The sequence below is a fragment of the Melozone crissalis genome, unplaced genomic scaffold, assembly GCF_028551555.1.
Source record: "Melozone crissalis strain CALT ecotype California unplaced genomic scaffold, PUWL_Pcris_2 ptg000120l_1, whole genome shotgun sequence".
Taxonomy (NCBI): Eukaryota; Metazoa; Chordata; class Aves; order Passeriformes; family Passerellidae; genus Melozone; species Melozone crissalis.
In genome coordinates, this window is record NW_026535896.1 from 2,553,808 (window position 1) to 2,573,812 (window position 20,005).

Genomic DNA, 20,005 nt, shown 5'->3' on the forward strand with positions numbered 1-20,005 from the left:
GGGCTCGTTAGTCCTTCCCAAAAGCAATTAGAGAGGCTGGAAAATGAGGGCAGCCACTGCCCTGAGACAGGGCAGGAATGGGGGGCGGGGGGGTCAGCCCCCAGCCCCTGGGGCGGGTTTAGGGCTCGGCACAGATCCCGCAGTGGGATTTACTCTGGCCGAGCAAAGCTGCGCCATCAGCAGGCTTCAGAGTGAACAACCCCGTGCAGCTCCCCCTGGCAGCAACCAGCCTCACCTCGTGTCCCCCAGGGCTTTATTGAACCTTCAAAACCTAAAACAGGTGGCCAGACACCTTCACAGTATTTGCGTGCTGCTGCCAGAGCGCAGCCAGGAGGAAGAGGAGGAGGAGGAGGTGGAGGAAGAGAAGGAAGAGGCAGAGAAGGCGTGTGCGGGCTCAGGTGCCAGGCAGCCAGACCTTCTGGGTGCTGACAATGTCGCTGAGCTTGGCCTTGATCTTCAGGAAATGCCTCTTGAACTCCAGGCCATCGCCCTGCGTGGGGAGAGACAGGGGCTGACACCCCCTGCACCCCTCCCTCCCCTGGCACCCACCTCCCGTGGTCACCCCAACCCTGCACCCACCTCCCATGGTCACCCCCACCCTGCACCCACCTCCCATGGTCACCCCCATTCTGCACCCACCTCCCGTGGTCACCCCCATTCTGCACCCACCTCCCGTGGTCACCCCCACTCTGCACCCACATCCCGTGGTCACCCCCACCCTGCACCCACCTCCCGTGGTCACCCCCATTCTGCCCCCACCTCCCATGGTCACCCCAACCCTGCACCCACCTCCCATGGTCACCCCCATTCTGCACCCACCTCCCGTGGTCACCCCAAACCTGCACCCACCTCCCATGGTCACCCCCATTCTGCCCCCACCTCCCATGGTCACCCCCACCCTGCACCCACCTCCCATGGTCACCCCCATTCTGCACCCACCTCCCGTGGTCACCCCAAACCTGCACCCACCTCCCATGGTCACCCCCATTCTGCCCCCACCTCCCATGGTCACCCCAACCCTGCACCCACCTCCCGTGGTCACCCCAACCCTGCACCCACCTCCCGTGGTCACCCCAACCCTGCACCCACCTCCCATGGTCACCCCATTCTGCACCCACCTCCCGTGGTCACCCCAACCCTGCACCCACCTCCCATGGTCACCCCAACCCTGCACCCACCTCCCTTGGTCACCCCATTCTGCACCCACCTCCCATGGTCACCCCATTCTGCACCCACCTCCCATGGTCACCCCAACCCTGCACCCACCTCCCATGGTCACCCCATTCTGCACCCACCTCCCGTGGTCACCCCCGTTCTGCACCCACTTTACGTGGTCCCTCCCCACCCTGCCCCTGCCATACAGCCCCCACCACCCACCCTGACCCCCACACACCTTGGAGAGGCGAAAATCCACCAAAATCTTGCTCTCCATCTCCACCAGGTTCACCTTGAAGATGAGTTTGTTGTTCCTCCTGTCTGTGGTCGAGATGGTGACCTGCAAAGGGGGAGAATGTCTCGAATTATTCCCTGCTGGCCCAGCACAGGGGTGCCAGCCCCAGTTCCATCCCTGACCCCCACCTGGTTGGTGCAGCTCATCTTCCAGCCGTAGCCCATCTTCTCACACACCTCCTTCAGCGCGCGGTAGGAGCCGTCGGCGTCCAGCTTGGTGAAGAACCGCGTCATCCGCTTCACCAGCCGCTGCCACGGGCTCTGCCGCCCCAAAAAACATTCCAGGGGTCAGCAACCCCGCCAAAAGGCCCCAAATCCCACCAGGTTGCAGCCCCAGCTCTGACACAGCCTGGCTTTCGGTGAGGAAATGTTGGGAAGCTGCACCCCCTGATGGCACAAGGCAACAAGCGCATCCCAAAGAGCAGAAACGCTGCACAAGCATGTCCCAAAGAGCAGAGGCACATCCCAAAGAGCAGAAATACTGTACAGCCACATCCCAAAGAGCAGAGGCACATCCTAAAGAGCAGAAATACTGCACAGCCACATCCCAAAGAGGAGAAATGCTGCACAAGCATGTCCCAAAGAGCACAGCCACATCCCAAAGAGCAGAAATCCTGCATAGCCACATCCCAAAGAGCACAGCCACATCCCAAAGAGCAGAAATCCTGCATAGCCACATCCCAAAGAGCAGAAACCCTGCATAGCCACATCCCAAAGAGCACAGCCATATCCCAAAGAGCAGAAATCCTGCACAGCCATATCCCAAACAGCAGAAATACTGCACAGCCACATCCCAAAGAGCAGAAATTCTGCACAGCCACATCCCAAAGAGCAGAAATTCTGCACAGCCACATCCCAAACAGCACAAAGTCAGCCCCTGGTCAGTCAGCATCATAAAATGCTCTTTAAAGACACACATAGGATGCACAGTTGTGCCCCAATGGTATAAGAAGTGCAATGATGGGCCCCAATATTGTAAACTGGATCTGAAGTTGCCTCCCAAATGCTGCAGAGCTGTAGCCTGCAACTGGAAAGCTGCGCTTTATTACTCAAAATACTGCAAAATTGTGCCCCAAATACCATCAGGCTGCACCTCGAGATGACAAACCTTGCCCAGCAGCACCTCAACGCTGCCAAGCTGCTCCCTGATACTGTAAATCATATTCAAAGTTGCTCCCCAAACACCACAGAGCACAAAGTGCACCCTGATGCCATAAATGATGCACATTTGCAACCTAAATCTTGGGAGGTGGCACCCCGAGATGATAAAACTCACAGCTGCATCCCAGCCTTGTCAAGCTGCTCCCTGACATTGCTTATACAGCAAAGTTGCTCTTTAATGTGGTATTTATGATGCAAAGTTGCACCCCAATATTTTACACAGCACAATGTTGCACCCCAGTGCTGTAAATCAGATCTGAAACTGCCCCTCAAATCCCTGGCAAAGTGACAAAGTGACACTAAAAGTACTGCAAATTTGCAGCCCAAATCCTTCACCTGACACCCTCAGGTGGTAAATATTCAACAGCCACAGCCCCAACAGTTGCTCCCTGATATTATAAACACAACAAAAGTTGCTTCTTAATCTTACATATCTAAGGCAAAGCTGCACCCCAGTAGTATAAAAGGTGCAGCACTGGATCCTGATGTAAACTGGATGAGATCTGCCCCCCAAATGCTGCAGAGCTGCACCCCAAGGTGATGAACCTCCCCCAGGCACACCCCACACATTGCCAAGCTGCTCCCTGATGTTATAAATATGGCAAAGCTGCTCCTCATGGATGCAAAGTTCCACCCCAGTTTATACAATGCAATGTTGGACCCCAGTGTTGTAAATCGGTTGTGAAGCTGCCCCCAAACACACCAAGACCATGGCAAAGTGTCATCCTGATACTGAAAATACTGAAAAGCTGTGCCCCAAATCCTGCAAATCAGATGCAAATCCTGCAAATCAAAACTTCACCCCAAGGCCATGGCAAAGTGTCACCCTGATAGTGAAAATATTGAAAAGCTGTGCCCAAAATCCTGCAAACTTGCATCCCAAGGCCATGGCAAAGTGTCACCCTGATAGTGAAAATACTGAAAAGCTGTGCCCCAACTCCTGCAAACTTGCAGCCCAGGCCATGGCAAAGTGTTACCCTGATACTGAAAATACTGAAAAGCTGTGCCCCATGTCCTGCAAACTTGCACCCCAAGGCCATGGCAGTGTCAGCCTGATACTGAAAATACTGAAAAACTGTGCCCCAAATCCTGCAAACTTGCACCCCAAGGCCATGGCAAAGTGTCACCCTGATAGTAAAAATACTGAAAAGCTGTGCCCCAACTCCTGCAAACTTGCACCCCAGGCAATAGCAGTGTCACCCTGATACTGAAAATACTGAAAAACTGTGTCCAAATCCTGCAGACTTGCACCTCAAGGCATGGCAAAGTGTCACCCCGATAGTGAAAATATCGAAAAGCTGTGCCCCAAATCCTGCAAGCTCGCACCTGAGATGATAAACAACAAAAAGTTACAGCTCCAGTGTTCCCCAGCAGGCAAAGCTGCACCCCAAGCAGCAGAGAGCAGCCCCAAAGCATTGCAGGTGCACGCTGACACCGCTGCCGATGCCGAGCCGCGCCCCAAACGCCGCGAGGTGAAATCCCAAGAGGATCAGCCTCGCCCAGCCGCGTCCCAAGCACGGCGAGGCAGCACCCCGGTGTTGCAGGTGGTGCCAGGTGCCCCCTGACCTGGGAGGAGCCTGGGGTGCCCAGGAGTTGGCTGTTGACCAGCATGTGCTCGGGGCAGGCGGGCTGCGAGAAGCTGAAGCCCTGCACCAGCTGGTCGATGCTTCCCGTGCCACTCTCCCAGGGCATCCCGCCCGTGCCGGGCTCCGGCTGAGACGTGGAATAGCTTGCCTTGTCCTCACTGCAAGGCAAGGGGGGACACAAGGGTTAGGAGAGCTGGAGAGAGCCCGATGTGGGAACTGCATGGGATTCTGCAGGATCACAGGGGTTGTGCGGGGTTTTCACCCCACCACCTCCTGGAGAAAATGCCGGGAAGGCCCCGAGGCGTGCGAGGAATTGCGAACCCGTGTGGAGGGAAGCAGAGGCTCACCCCAGTGCTCCCTTCACGGGTGAGAAGTCTGTATCGGAGCGGATGTGCTTGGAGAAGCCTCCAGGGGAGTCGCTGACTCCCCCCGAGGAGAGCCGAGCCCGCTTGACATCTGCAAAGGGACAGGACACCGGGTGACCCCAAACCCGGGGGCAGCAGCGCGCCCCCCCGCAGTCCCTTACCCTTCTTGAGGGGTCTGCTGTACCACCGGTCCTTCTGGATGTCAGCAATGGTGATCCTGGCCGTGGGGCTCTCCGTGAGGATCTTGTGCAGCAGTGCTGGGGGAGACGAGGGGGTGGAACACAATATGGTGTGTGATATGTGTGTGTTTGTGTGTATGTATAGCTATATATTTGTGTGTGTATATATATATAAATGTGTGCACATATTTAGGGAGCTGCTGGGTGCTTACCCAAGGGAGCGGAATCAATCTTCTTCCAAGGTGGGAGGTAGGTTTTCTTCTCCTTCCAGTCACTGTATTCCTGGCAGCTGTCGCTGGGCTGGTCCCAAGGCAGCTCTGCCAGGAGACCCCACTGCTGTCACCCCCAGTGCCACAATCCCCCGGGCACACATGTGGCACTGTGGGGACGTGGTGTGCCAGGTGACCCTGCCACAGGTCCTGTGTGCTCCCCATGCATCCCAAACCTCCCTGTGCATCCCATGGTTTCTCACACACATCCCATACCTCTCTGTGCATCCCAAACTCCTCCTATGCATCCCATACACTCCCCACTACACATCACATACATTCCCCTTCTGCAGCCCTCTATTCCCTCCATGCATCCCTATGGATTTTCCAGACATCCCCCTCCATGCATTTCCCATCTCCCTTATGGATCCCACACACTCCATCTCTGTTTCACACACCCCTCCCATCTCATGTGCACCCCTGCCCCATCCCTTACATCCCTGGGGCACTCCAGGCTGTTCCCCTCACACACTTCACCCGTGCACCCCTTCTGCATTCCACACATACATCCCTGCACATTCCACAAACACTCCCCCACGTCCTCTGCACCACCCCTGCATTTCCCCCACACCCCCTGAACACGTCACAGGCATTCCATCCATTCCTAGAGACATTCCAGTGTTCCCACCTCTGCTGGCCATTTATCACCTCCTGTGAATTCCATCCATCCATCCATCCATCCATCCATCCCAACATTCCCACCTCTGGCCATCAGCTCATCATCCTCTGTGAATTCTGTACATCCCAACATTCCCACCTCCAGCCAACATGGCTGTCAGCACACCACCCTCTGTGAATTTCATCCATCCATCCATCCATCCTAACATTCCCACCTCTGGCCATCAGCACATCACCCTCTGTGAACTCCATCTATTCCCACCTCCGTCCAGCATGGCCATCAGCACATCACCCTTTGTGAATTCTGTACATCCCAGCATTCCCACCTCTGGCCAGCATGGCCACCAGCACCAGGTCACCCTCTGTGAATTCCATCCATCCATCATCCATCCATCCATCCCTCCCTGCCCACCTCCGGCCAGAATGGCCATCAGCACATCATCCTCTGTGAATTCCATCCATCCCTCCATCCCTCCATCCCTCCATCTCTCATCCATCCATCCATCCATCCATCCATCCATCCATCCACCCATCCATCTCTCATCCATTCCCCATCCATCCATCCATCCATCCCCTCCATCCATCCCTCCCTGCCCACCTCCGGCCAGCATGGCCATCAGCACATCACCCTCTGTGAATTCCATCCATCCATCCATCCATCCATCCATCCATCCATCTCTCATCCATCCATCCATCCATCCATCCATCTCTCATCCATCCATCCACCCATCCATCTCTCATCCATTCCCCATCCATCCATCCATCCATCCATCCATCCATCCCTCCATCCATGCCCACCTCCAGCCAGCATGGCCACCAGCACCAGGTCACCCTCTGTGAATTCCATCCATCCATCATCCATCCATCCATCCCTCCCTGCCCACCTCCGGCCAGCATGGCCATCAGCACATCATCCTCTGTGAATTCCATCCATCCCTCCATCCATCCATCCATTTCTCATCCATCCATCCATCCATCCATCCATCCATCTCTCCATTTCTCATCCATCCATCCATCTCTCCATTTCTCATCCATCCATCCATCCATCCATCCATCCCTCCATTTCTCATCCATCTATCCATCCATCCATCCATCCATCCATCCCTCCATTTCTCATCCATCCCTCCCTCCATCCCTCCCTCCCTGCCCACCTCCGGCCAGCATGGCTGTCAGCACCACGCCGCAGGCCCAGACGTCGACGGGCTCGGCGCGGAACTCGGGGCGCCTCAGCAGCTCGGGGGCCACGTAGGGCAGGGTCCCGCACATCTTGTTCAGCAGCCGCTCCCGCCCGTTGTGCCGGAACACCGTGGCCAGCCCGAAATCCGAGATCTTCAGGTTGTCTGGGCCCAAACAGAAGCAAAGCCGAGTTAAAACTTCAAATCAAAACTCAAAATTAACCCGCTTCCCCAACAAAATTAATTCAAAATGCAAGTTCAAATTGAAATAAAAATCAAAACGTTAAGTAAAAATTTTATTTATAAATTCAAACTCAAAATTTGTTTAAAAATTTGAATTGAAAACAGGCTTAAAATGAAAATTCAAGTTAAGATTTTAAACTACTAAGTCTAAAAGTTGAACTTAAAAAATTTGAATTATAATACAAATAGCATTAAAAGAAGAAATTCAAACTAGAATTTAAACGTAAGATTCTACAGTTCTAGGTTTAAAAGTTGAACTTAGTATTTGAATTAAAATACCAATAAAATCAAAAGAAATTCGAACTAGAATTTAATCTTAAGATTCTAAAGTTCTAGATTTAAAAGTTGACCTGAAAATTTGAATTAAAATACAAATAAAATTAAAAGAAGAAATTCAAATCAGAACGCAAAAACAAATAAAAGCTTAAATAAAGAAATTAAGCTAAAAACGTAAAAATTTTAAATTAAAAATGTAAAGTAGATTTTAAATTCAGAACAAAATTAGACCCTTACATTAAAAAATCAAATGCAAAATATAAACATTCAAATAAAAGCTTTAAATTGAACACTCAAATGGAAAACCACAAATTAAGAAATGAAAACTTAATGGAGGCCGGAGAGGGACACGCCCGGCCCCACCTCGCTCGTCCAGCAGCAGGTTCTCCGGCTTCAGGTCCCGGTGGGTGATGCCGATGCTGTGCAGGTACACCTGAGGAGGAGGGGAGGGGTCAGTGCTGTGTGGGAGGGGAATCATGGCAAGGGTCAGGGGGCAGCATGGTGTGGGAATCATGGTAAGGGTTAGAGGGTCAGCATGGTGTGGGAATTATGGCAAGGGTCAGTGCCGTGTGGGAATCATGGTAATGGTCAGTGATGAGTGGGAGTCATAGCAATGATCAGTGCCATGTGGGAATTATGGCAAGGGTCAGCAATGTGTGGGAATCACGGCAAGAGTCAAGGGGTCAGCAATGTGTGGGAATCATGGCAAGGGTCAGCGCTGTGTGAGAATCATGGCAAGGATCAGCATGGTGTAGGAATCATGGCAAGGGTCAGGAGTCAGCATGATGTGGGAATCGTGGCAAGGGTCAGAGGGTCAGCAATGTGTAGGAATCACGGCAAGGGTCAGTGCTGTGTGAGAATCATGGCAAGGATCAGCACCATGTGGGAGTCATGGCAAGGGTTAGAGGGTCAGCATGGTGTAGGAATCATGGCAAGGGTCAGCACCACGTAGGAATCATGGCAAGGGTCAGTGCTATGTGAGAATCATGGCAAGGATCAGCCTGGTGTAGGAATCGTGGCAAGGATCAGCACCATGTGGGAGTCATGGCAAGGGTCAGGGGTCAGCGTGATGTGGGAATCATGGCAAGGGTCAGAGGGTCAGCATGGTGTAGGAATCATGGCAAGGGTCAGCATCATGTAGGAATCACGACAAGGGTCAGCAATGTGTGGGAATCATGGCAAGGGTCAGGGGGTCAGCATGGTGTAGGAATCATGGCAAGGGTCAGTGCTATGTGAGAATCATGGCAAGGATCAGCACCATGTGGGAATCATGACAAGGGTTAGAGGGTCAGCATGGTGTGGGAATCATGGCAAAGGTCAGCACCATGTGGGAATCACGGCAATGGTCAGGGAGTCAGTGCCATGTGGGAATCAAGGCAAGAGTCAGGGGTTCATTATGATGTGGGAATCACAGCAAGGATCAGCAAGGTGCAGGAATCATGGCAAGGATCAGAGGGTCAGCATGATGTATGAATCATGGTAAGGCTCAGTGCCTTGTGGGAATCATGGCAAGGGTCAGCACCGTGCAGGAATCACGGCAAGGGTCAGGGAGTCAGCGCCGTGCAGGAATCGCCACTGGCACCCGTGGCATTGCCTGGCACCCGCGGCACTGCCGCTGCTGAACACTCACCACGCCGGCAATCAGCTGCTGGAAGAACCGCTGCGCCTCCGGCTCTGGCATCCCAACATCTGGCTCTGCACGTGGGGAAGAAGAAGGGAAGAGCAGCCCTGAGCCGTGTGGGGGTGACAATTTAGGATGCCCGCTGCCCCTACATCCCCGGTGCCCCATGCGCACCGATGCGGTCGAAAAGCTCCCCGCCGCGGCAGTACTCCAGGAACAGGTACTGCGTGGTGCCCTCCCGCCGGTGTCCGTAGAACCGGACGACGTTCTCGTGGCTCAGCATCTTGTTGATGCAGATTTCCTTCTTGATGTTCTCCGGGCACTCGGCCGCGCGCTTCATGTCCACGATTTTCACGGCCACGGCCTCCTCGGTGCGGCGGTTCACGGCCAGCTGCACCCTGCGGTGGGCACGGAACAGGGAGTGGGCATGGGAGCGGGCATGGCAATGCTTCCCCTAGAGACAGGCAGCAGGCAGGGAATGGGAGATAATTCTGCCTCTGGAGATGGCAGCAGGCAGGGAATATTGGCACTGGGGGCAAGGAACGGGCAGGGAATGGGCAGCAAATGGTGCGGGCAGGAACAGGCGAACAGGCAGGGAATGCAGGCACGGGGAGGAGCACCATGGGCACACAGGGGTGCAAGGGGTGTGATGGGCGAGCAGCGGGCACACAGAGGACGTGCCACGACCGGAGAGTGGGCAAACAGCGGGCATGTGACGGGCGAGCAGCGCGGACTGGGCGAGCTGTGGGCACACACACGGCGTGTGATGGCCAAGAGGGGAGCAAACAGCGGGCACGCAGTGGCCACGCAGAACCACGCAGGGACAAGCAGCGGGTGTGCAAGTGGCACCCGGGGGGCAGAGGGGACAGCGGCCGCGCAAGGGGCAGGGCAGGGCCCGGGCCGCGCAAGGGGCAGGGCAGGGGCGTGCAAGGGGCGGACCCGGCCGGCAGCAACCCCGCGCCCCCCGGCCCCGCCGCACTCACTCCCCGTAGGCGCCTTCGCCCAGCGTCTGCACCAGGTCCCAGTCCTCCACGAAGGGCACCGCCATCCCCGGCCCCGGGCCCGCTCGGGGCCGCGATCCCGGTCCCGGTCCCGGCAGCGGCCCAGCCACGCCGCCCTTTCCCGCCACCGCCGCGAGCCCCGCCCCCCCCTGCGTGCGCACGCACAAAGCCCCGCCCACAGACCGCCAGCCCCCGCCCACACCCGGAATCCCGCGCCCATTGCAGGCCACGCCCCCAGCCCCGCCCCCGCCTCTACTTACATTCAAACCGGTTAATATCAGCTAAAACGGCTCCAACGCCCCTCTGACAGAATTCAGAGAGAAACCCACCAAATTGATTTTTATTTATTTGCATTCTTTACAATTCCTGCTCAATCAGCCCCGATGAGAGCCGCAATTCCTGATTTGGCGACGGCTCCGTGTGTATATAAAAATCACTGCCGGCAGGACGGGGCGGGCAGGGTGCTCCCGCCGCTGCCTGCGCTTACAAACGGTATAAAACAAACCCGAAAGAGCCCCCTCGAACCCCCAGCAAACCCCCGAATCTCTGCTGCACAGGCAAGGCTGGGTCAGTGCGGTGTCTGGCACAGCCAGCGCCGGCTCCTCTACGTCCTCGACAACCCGCGGTTGTCCAAATCTTTCACCTGGGCAGTAAAGAGGGTTCATTAGGTACAATTCCATGGTTTTTTTCCCAAACTGAGCAGGTCTGGGCTCGCTCTGGTGCCATACCTTGTATATTCGGACCAGCCAGTGCTCTGTGGTGTACGCCTCCTCCAGCACGTCCAGCTCAAAGTCCTTGTTGCCGATTTCAGCGTTCCTCACCCGGTCGTAGCCTGGCGGTCGCTCTGGGAGAGAGGAAAGCACAGGCAGCGCTGCTGCATCCCACCCAGGGATGTCAGGGCACAGAGGGGCCCCCCAGAAGCTGTGCCACGCCCCGGGGGTGACTCAGGGACTCACTGGCCTCAGTGTAGACCTGGCCGAAGCGGTAGTAGCACATCTTGTACATGAGGCAGTTGAGCAGCACCGGGGAGCCCTCGCGGTCCACCCGGAACTCCCCGGTGGGGGTGTAATAGTCGTGCTCCTTGATGTGCCTGCCCGTGTCCGTGCTGCCCCCGATCCGCACCATCCACAGGAACTTGTTGATGTCTGCAAGGCAGAGAGGTGGGGGGCAAAGAATGAAGGCTTGAGCTGATTTGAGGGGCCAAGAGCAAGGGGTTGCATTGGGGTGAAAGAACAAGAGGTTGGGATGAGGGAAAAGAATGAGGAGCCAAGTTGAGCTGGGGAGCCAGGAGGGAGGGTTGAGGTGATGTGGGGGGCCAAAAGCAAGGTTGAGATGAGGAAGCATTCTGGCCCTGTTTTCACTCCACAGCCCCAGCTGAAGGTGGATTCTGCACCAGCACCCCGAGCTGGGTCTGACCCAGCTCACAGCAGGATCTTACCATCCGATGAGTACCCGGTGAGGCCACCAAAGATCACCAGCACGTAGCTGACGTCCAGCTCCCTCATGATCTCGTAGGCTTTCTCCTCCGTCGATGCCATGGCCTGCGGTGACACCAGCACAGATGTGGCGTCAGCCAGTGCTGATGTGGCGCCCAGAAAGGCTGGCAAAGGCAGGGGGGGAGGGAGGGACCCACCTGGCCGACACGGGAGATGTGTGTGTTGTTCCAGGTGTTGTTGTCCACCAGGATGGTCCGGTTGGCCATGGCAGTGATCTGGTACCCGTAATCCCACCAGGACATCACCTTGGCATCCTGCACCAAACATGGCCGGGCATCAGCGCCTCAGTGGGCAATGTGGGGTGCCCAAGGCCCCAATACCCCATACTGTCACAGATACATTTTCTGAAAAATCCTTTCCTTAGTATTTTTCCTCCTGAGAAGCTGAGAAGCCTCAGGAACAAAATGTAAACAATGGTTATCTGCTGCTGTGGAATGCAACAGATGCATCTGTGATTGGTCCATGTTGGTTATTTCTAATTAATGGCCAATCACAGTCAGCTGGCTCAGACTCTGTCTGAGACACAAGCCTTTGTTATCTTCCTTCTTTTTCTATTCTTAGCCAGCCTTCTGATGAAATCCTTTCTTCTACTCTTTTAGTATAGCTTCAATATAATATATATCATAAAATACTAAATCAAGCCTTCTGAAACATGGAGTCAGATCCTCATCTCTCCCCCGATCCCCAGACCCCTGTGACCAGGGTCACACCCGCACCTCCGGCGTGTTGTGCCGCAGCCAGTAATACGCCTCTCGGAAGTCATCGAAGATGATCCTGCTGCCATCACCACCACGGGCAGAGAGGACGATGGAGGGGGAGGAATAGGCCTCACTGGTCACCCAGGTGGAGTGGAAGGTGTAGGTGATCAGGAAGAAGGCCATGACCAGGATCATGCCACTGGCAACCTGTGGGAACAACCCAGGGTCTCAGCACTGGAGGGGCGGGGCCGTCAGCCTCCTGCTCTCAGCCCATCAACACCAGGTGTGCTCCTGAGCCAGCCTGGTGCTCACCTCATTTTTAATGGGGTAGGTGGAGTCCTGCTGCTTTTTGCTCTTCTTGTCTGGCCGGCTGATATCCAGGTTCTTCATGTAGGTGGACAACACCTGAGAGACCCCGATGCCAGACAGGATGCACATCACCGGAGCCAGCACCAGCATGAGACGCACCTGTGGCAACAGCAGAGCTGCTGGAGAAGGAATCCAGCAGAAATCCACGGGAAGAGGGAATTGGATGCCATTCCTAATCCAGCACCTCAAATTCAGTGGATATTTGGGATAAACCTGTGGCTGGTTTTTTAGTGGAGAGCTGCCACCATCCCGGGCACCCCTGAGGGAAATTCCCTGAATGCTCAAAATTGGCCCACATGGGAAACTGAGGTCACTTCAGCAATCTTAGGTGGAAGCAAGGACTGGTAGCTGCCTCCACAGCAGAACTCAACCACATTTAGTGTTCAGGGTGCCACAGGAAGAGTGGAAATGGGCTCATCAATGACTGTTTGTCAGCGCTCCCTGCCTCAAAACCCAGAGAATTTGTCTGAGATTGCACTGGGTGCTCTGGGAGATCAGGAACCCTGACCAGGCAGCACTAGCCCCAGGGACAGTCACACCCAAACCACTCAGTTTGGCAACTTCACCTTCCCTCACTGCAAAGGGACAAAACAAAACCACGCTTATGGAAGGGAGAAAAGCCCTCAGGGTGAAAGAACCATCACTAAGTTCAGAAAAACAAATTAAATTGTTATGAGCACTCAGAGGCAGTGCTGTGCCTGCAGCCCTCACCATGACAGCTGAGAAGTACATGCTGGTCACCCCGTACATGATGATGAAGATACGGGCATCTGAGAGGTTGCTGAAGCAGTAGTAGAGACCAACTGTGAGGGGGGAAAAAAAGGGGTCAGGTTCAGCTCAGAGATGAAATTAAACCAGGCACTGAGGGACACAGCAGGACACAGAAGGCTTGGCACAGCCAAGAGGCAGAAAAACCCTCTGGTGAGTAACTCAGGATGTAGCAACTCACCTGGGAACATGAAAACAAGGAGCTGCAGGTCGAAGTAGTAGGAGGACCAAGTGGTGGGCTGGTGCTCAGAGACAGAGGCGATGATGGGGATGTTGTTCTTGGCATAGGAAGGGTCCAGCAGGGAATAGAAACGCCCTGTCCATGGGGAGATTTTCCCTAGGAAAGTGGAGAAAACAAACCCTCTTTGGATCCAGCAGAGTAACAGGCAATGCTGACATGCACTCTTGCAGGGAAGCAGATGTGAGGCTGAATGAGTGATCCCAGACCTCATTTAGAATCTCTACTACTCAAATATGCCATTTTGGAAAGGAAATACAATGCAATTTCACTGTAAAATCTCCTCCCTGCTCAACCTCTACCTTTAGCATCTCTTTGCTACTACAGAGCAACAGCCAGTATCTGCAGCACCAGCCTGGTGTCCCCAGAGCCTCTGCCCCTCCTGTCTTACAGCTGCTGCTTAAACATTCCTTGCTAATGCACAAATTTGAGCAGGTCCCAACCTCCTCCTTCGAGGAGACTCACAGCACTGGCCTCACAGTAACACAGAGTTAGGATGGACAAATTCCATGCCTTGGGAAGCAAGGAAAGAGGGTGAAACACCCTTGTAATGGCCACAGCCTCAGGCTACCTGTCAGCATCAGCACAGCCCCGACGGAGAGGAGGACGAAGCCAACCAGGGAAATGACACTCCTGAAGAGGATCTCAAACTGCTGAGGGTTCAGCTTGCTCCGGAGGTAGTCCACAAAGGCATGGATCTGGCACAGGCCGAAGACTCCAAGGGCAGCCATGTGCTCTGAGGAGAGGACAGGCTGGGACGGGGGCAGAACATGGTCAGAAATAGATGAACAGGAGCCATTACTGCCTTTTTCCACAAATCACTGCTTGGCACAATCTCTGCCAGCCACAGGAAAATGTTCAAATGCTCCCTCCCTGTGACTGGCACAGCTGGCATGAGCTCTTTTCCTACATAATAAAAATTAACAATAAACTATCATGCATTAAATAAAGTAACTCCACCACTAAACGCTACTATACCAAACATACTAAAACTCCTATACAAACTAAAATCCAAACCAACAAAATAATACACCACTATAAACATTACCAATACATTTTTCTCCATTCCTCTGGCAGCAGAATGCAAACCTCAATTTGCTTTCACCTAAAACAGCATACAATACACCTACAACCATACCACCCTAACCCTAAACCCTAACCCCATGTAGAAAATTAACCAGATTCTCTTGAAAACATGAGCTGGGCAGGCCGGTTTCCTGCCATACCAAGACACACATGGCACAAGTGCTTCCTTCAGCAAAACCAAAGATATTTTTATAAAAGACAAATGGTGCTGGGAAGGTTATTAGGTGCTTTGAAGGTTATTAAACACTTTGAAAGTCATCCAGCACAGCTAAAGGCTCATTTTGTAAAGGTGGCAAGGAATCAGCATAATAGAAGCTGGAACAAGGAGTCAGCACCCACTCATAACCTCAGTGATGAAGGGCAAGAAGTAAAAGCAGGTTTTCTACAGAGGCCTATTGTTGTTTGTCACGTTTACTGCTTGGGAAACTTTTCTGCTTGCATGGGAAACTTTTCTGCAATGCTAACAGAACTCTAATCTAAGGCCTACATACTTTTTTTTTACCATTTCATAAAAATCGTCTAATCTTATGGATTCCAACAATCCAGCCCAGCCAAAGGCTCATTTTGCCACAGGTGGCAAGGAATCAGCATAATAGAAGCTGGAACAAGGAGTCAGCACCCACTCATAACCTCAGTGATGAAGGGCAAGAAGTAAAATCAGGTGTGAGCACGCTGCTGCTCTGTTAGAAGCCATCCCTGAGTCCAAACCCTACTGGTGCCCACCTGGAAGCCAACAAAGGAGATCTGCATGGAGAGGATGGTGCCCAGGCAGTAGACTGTGCAATAGGCCACGTAGATCCTGTGGGAGAAGCGCCCGGTGAGCATCAGCACCAGCACGTGCAGGGGGATGAGGTTGATGAGGAAGACGTAGCCACCCCACGAGGAGACCTGCAGGACACAAAGCAGACACACACCACAAGTTCCAGGAGTGAACAGCTGCAGAGCTGAGGTGAAACACAGAGGTTCAGCTTTCCTGCGATCACAGGCAGGATTTTCACACAGTAGCAATACCAGCCAGGATCCTCCAAAACTGACAGAAACATGGATTTTTCAACACTAAGAACACCTCATACAAAACTCACTAGTTTTGCAAGAAAGGACCCATTCCCTTCCCACCTCCAGAGGTTTTAGCTCTCTGGACACACTGCCAGAGAACAGCACACCATGGCTGCCTGGTGAGTGCATCCAGAGGGATCTCAGAGCCAGGGTTACCCCAGAGCTGGGAGAAGGGACACTCACCATGTAGAAATAGGCCAGGGCACACATGGCTGCCCAATAGATGGAGCCAGTTTTGACAGCCTTGATCCACATGTAGTAGGTCAAGAGCATGCAGAAAATGGCAATACCTGTGGAAGGAGGCAGAGCTGTTAATGCCATCCCTGGGGCACAGCAGAGAACTCAAACCATTAAAAACAGATCTGGAAATGCTTTTGCTGCTCCATCACACAAAGAGCCAGGCCTGAGAAAAGCACTTGATATCTGGTTTGTAGACTGAAACACTGTGGTGTTTGTGTCTAACAGCTCACGTGGCTTCTTCCAGCCACACCAGCTGGCAGAACTCCTCCACAGCCCCCAAAAGCCCAGCTGCAGCACAGGAGCCAGGATCCTCCTCTGGCCCAGGCTGTGGCAGTGACATTGCTGCCTTTGCCAGTCCCAATGTCGCTGCTGGAACAGGGATAAAAGCACAGAAGAACCACACAGTAGCTCCAGTTCCAGGCAGAGCTTGGGGAAGTGACAAAACCCTTTCTGACTGGCAAACAGGGATACTGGAGTAAACTTGCTGCCAGAGCTGGGAGACACTCCCTCTGCTCCACAGCAAGGCCAAAAACCATCTCTGATCTCTGATGGGTCAGGTTTGTTCAGCACAAACCCAGCAGAGATCACCAGGAAAGGACAGAGCCTCTCTTGTGCTCTGCAGCATCTTCCAGCACCCCTTTCCAGCACCAAATCCACTTCTTCCCAGTAGATATCCTATTCCTCCTATTCAACCTAGAAATTGCCCTACTCCTTCCACTACCATGAGCCACCCAGCTACAATCTCCCACTGCCACCCTAACTTGAACCTCCTTACTCATCTTCCTTCTTAACACTAGGACTAGGAAAGGAATGAATCCAAGGTGGGTTAGAATGAGCAGAATAACAGAAAGTTAGTCTAACACAGTTGATTTTGACTCAACAAATTATAGCTTCCACCCTATAACTTTCTTTATGTCCTGCCTCCATCTAAGCTTCTACTCAGCCTTCAGGTTTAGCCTTGCACCAAACTCACCTGATCTCAGCTTTCCCTGAGGATCACAAACTCACCTTCATTATCATAGGAGCCAGCAACAGAGCGAGAGATGTATCCAGGCACAACAGCAATCATGGCAGCAGCAAGGAGTCCTGCCCCTGCATCCTGGGAAAAACAGCCAGGGAAGAGACACCTGGGTTTAGGGATTTTATTGCTACAAAGAATAAAAATTATGTGTGGAAATAAAGTTCTCAAACAGATCTGCCACTTCCCAGAAGGCTGGGGTTTTGAGGAGTGTGGTGTTCACCTCCAAACCTCTGACCCAGCTGCTCTCCCAAATGGCAAACAGTCCCACTCCTCTGGAAAGCCAGCACACCCTGCTGGGCCCTGTACCTTGAGCTCTTTGGTGAGGTGGTAAGTCACAATGGTGGTGAAGGAGGAGAACAGGGGAGCCAGGAACACGCAGACGTTGCGGATGTCGATGGTGATGTGGAAGAAGTGCAGCACGTGGTAAATCGCTGCTGACGTGATCATCAGGCCTGGGGATGGAAATGAAACCTTATCAGGGTGCTCCAGAGCCACCAGGAGGGAGCTGCTGCCAAGCATGCATCCCCAAGCTGGCACTCAGGGATGCAGTCTTCACCTGATTTTCCCTCCCACCAGGTGCATTTCAGCTTGGCAAAGCTTTACCTGGGTAAATGGTTCCCCCGATGATCCTGCCCAGGGGGTACCACGCTCGGTCATCAAACCAGTTGTGGAATTTGTAGAAGCCCTCCTCAGCCAGGAAGCGGGTGGTGCGGTAGTTGAAGTACCTGTAAGGGTACAGGACAGGACAGGGTGTGACACCTGTGACAGTGACAGGTATCTGTGTCACAGCCCGCTGTGGGGGCTGCTCCGTGTGTTCCCTGGCCCAAACCTCAGCTGCAAAGGTTCATTCCTCCTCCCAGTGGGACTAATAGTGTGTTTACAAAGGTGACAGTGGCCCTTGGGATTGATTCAATCAGCAACAAGCTTGGGACACTGACACAAATCGTGCCAGGAGCTCTCTGTCCTGTTGTGCCAGGTCAGGAGTAACCACATCCCAGGAGAAAAGCAACAGCAGGTGATTCTTGGATCTGGGCTGCAGCAAGAGCCCTGGGTACCAAGGAAATTTGGGTGTGGAAGAGAAAAACCAAGCTGAACTGAAAGATGTCCTCCAAATCCCACATCCTCAATGGGGATTAACTTGAGCCTGGCACCAGCACCTGAATTCTGTGTGCTCCAGAACAGGAAAAACCCAACAGGCCCCCAGGAAATGAGGAAACAACACTTACGGGTCAAACTCATGGATGACACTTTCAAATCTCAGGACGGAGAAAAGCCTTGTGGAGAAAGCTGCAAACAGAGAAGGGGCAGAGTGAACACACAGAGCTCAGGAGTCACCCTCGGTTTTCCTGCACCAGGAGCCACCCCTGAGGGCACAGACTTACACAGGACAGCTGCCATGGACAGGATGAGGAGCTTGAGCAGCGTGTCCTGCTTCTCATAGGAGAGCCGGAGGAAGCCCAGCTTGGTCATTCTCACATCAAATGCAGGGCCTGAGGATCCCTGAACACCTAAACACAATTAGGAACATCAAAAGCCTTTAAAGCCTTCATGAGCCTTTGGATTTTAAATCCCCCCTCTGGCCCAGCCTTCACCCTGCCAGGTGCTTGTGCCTCCCCCCACAAACCTCTCACCTCCTGTCCTGATCTGAGCTGTCACCCCAAACCCTGGCTGGTTTTCCTTCCTTTACAGAGCCCAGAACTTCTCCGGGGCAGAGGACGCGCCTGCTTCTCTGTGCACAGAACAAAACCACAGGGTTAACTTGAGCAAAACCCCTGCCCTCCCTCTGGATGCTCTCTGAAGTGTAACCATCACCTGAAAGCAATATACAAAAATGGAATCCATGGAGAGTGCAGGAAATGGGTGCTTTTTGTTACACACAGGAGAGCTGAATGGCTCCTGGTTACTGCCAGTTTGGATCACTTATGTCAAATACATATATATATATATATATGTATGTTTGTTAATGCAGACCAGGGCAGTAAATTGGTTCTGCTCACACCAGGCTGTTTAATTCGTCTTCCCTGAAGGAAGGAAGAGCCACAGAAACCCTGGTGTTGCAAACCAAGGAAGTGACATTCTTACTAAAGAATCACAGCTTTAACATCTTTCTACCTTGAAACCACTCAGATTTCTTCAAATCGTTTCTTGCCCAATCAGTCAGGAAATCCCCTCCCAGTGCGCAGTCCCAGCACGGGTGGGTAAATGTGCAGCTCAGGTCTCTGAGCTAATACACCAGGCAGGACGCAGTGGGACAGGCTGAGATTTAAAACCCGAACACCCGGGGCCTGGAAAAGCCTGGCAGTGCCCAGCAGTGATTCCGGCTGGCGCACGCCGGGCACTGCCTGGTACAAACACCGGCGGTGGTAATTTCCTGGATGCCCCGCCATAACGGAGCGCAGTGCAGGCGCTGCGGGCACCAGCGGCTCTGCCCGGGGTGCCCCGATGCCCTCAGAGGGGACCCCTCACCCACAGGAACTGCCCTGGCACGGAGCGCTCCCCACCCCGCGCTCCAGCCCCTGAGCAGCCCCGGGGTCTCAGCCCTCACGCCTGGGACCCCTCAGCCCCCGCGCTCCCTCTCCCCACACGCCCCTCCAAGGCCCGGGCACGCCGTGACCCCTCACTCGGCACACCCCGCAGCCCGGGCACACCTACACCTACACCTGCACCTGCAGCCGCAGGGCCCGCAGCTCCCCCGGCCCCGCTCGGCTCCCGGTGCCGGTGCCGGTCCCGTCCCTCACCGCGGCCCCGCCGCCCCGTCCATCCGCCCCGCGCAGCCGCCCTGCTGCCGCCGCCGCCAGCCCGCGCCCCGCCCCCGCTCGCTTCCCATTGGTCGTCGCGCACGCCACTCCAAGCGCGGCCGCGCTCATTGGCCGAAGCGCCGAAAACTCAATCGGGCGCGGGGCGGCGCGTGAGGAGCACGGCGCCTTCCCATTGGTGGAGCAGGAGGTGGGCGGTGCCGGCGGGGAACGAGCCGTGACGTGTCCGTCCGGCTTGGCGGGGCCGCGGGGGGTCACGTGGGCGGAAGCGGAAGCGCGGGGGCCTGGCCACGTGGGCGGCGGAACCACCGTGGGCGCGGGGGGAGCCCGGCCT

General features: G+C 54.3%; 2 protein-coding genes across 4 annotated transcripts; both read right to left on the reverse strand.

Moving 5' to 3' along the window:
• Positions 1-251: 251 nt before the first annotated feature.
• Positions 252-9,990, reverse strand: CHEK1 (checkpoint kinase 1). Of its 2 annotated transcripts, none has more exons than XM_054292971.1 (11): positions 9,926-9,990; positions 9,117-9,340; positions 8,952-9,016; positions 7,685-7,754; positions 6,779-6,967; positions 4,953-5,057; positions 4,723-4,818; positions 4,544-4,652; positions 4,177-4,354; positions 1,579-1,710; positions 252-490 (listed from the first exon to the last, which is right to left on the reverse strand). In XM_054292971.1, exons 1-11 carry the CDS (start codon positions 9,988-9,990, stop codon positions 395-397), a joined length of 1,329 nt encoding a protein of 442 aa, XP_054148946.1. In that variant the 3' UTR covers positions 252-394. The 2 variants fall into 2 exon arrangements, with proteins under 2 accessions (XP_054148946.1, XP_054148947.1); XM_054292972.1 differs by lacking the exon at positions 9,926-9,990 and adding an exon at positions 1,394-1,495 and having other exon boundaries at positions 9,117-9,183.
• Positions 9,991-10,272: 282 nt separating this feature from the next.
• On the reverse strand, positions 10,273-19,716 carry STT3A (STT3 oligosaccharyltransferase complex catalytic subunit A). 2 transcript variants are annotated; one of them, XM_054292896.1, is made up of 19 exons: positions 19,654-19,716; positions 18,547-18,644; positions 18,298-18,423; positions 18,142-18,202; positions 17,519-17,640; positions 17,222-17,367; positions 16,903-16,993; positions 15,838-15,944; positions 15,322-15,486; positions 14,084-14,264; positions 13,456-13,611; positions 13,218-13,309; positions 12,450-12,605; positions 12,156-12,344; positions 11,577-11,693; positions 11,382-11,484; positions 10,900-11,088; positions 10,672-10,787; positions 10,273-10,586 (listed from the first exon to the last, which is right to left on the reverse strand). In XM_054292896.1, the coding sequence occupies exons 3-19, from the start codon at positions 18,383-18,385 to the stop codon at positions 10,548-10,550; spliced, it is 2,118 nt and encodes a 705-aa protein (XP_054148871.1). In that variant the 5' UTR covers positions 18,386-18,423; positions 18,547-18,644; positions 19,654-19,716; the 3' UTR covers positions 10,273-10,547. The 2 variants fall into 2 exon arrangements, with proteins under 2 accessions (XP_054148871.1, XP_054148872.1); XM_054292897.1 differs by lacking the exon at positions 19,654-19,716 and adding an exon at positions 19,028-19,193.
• Between the last annotated feature and the right edge of the window lie 289 nt (positions 19,717-20,005).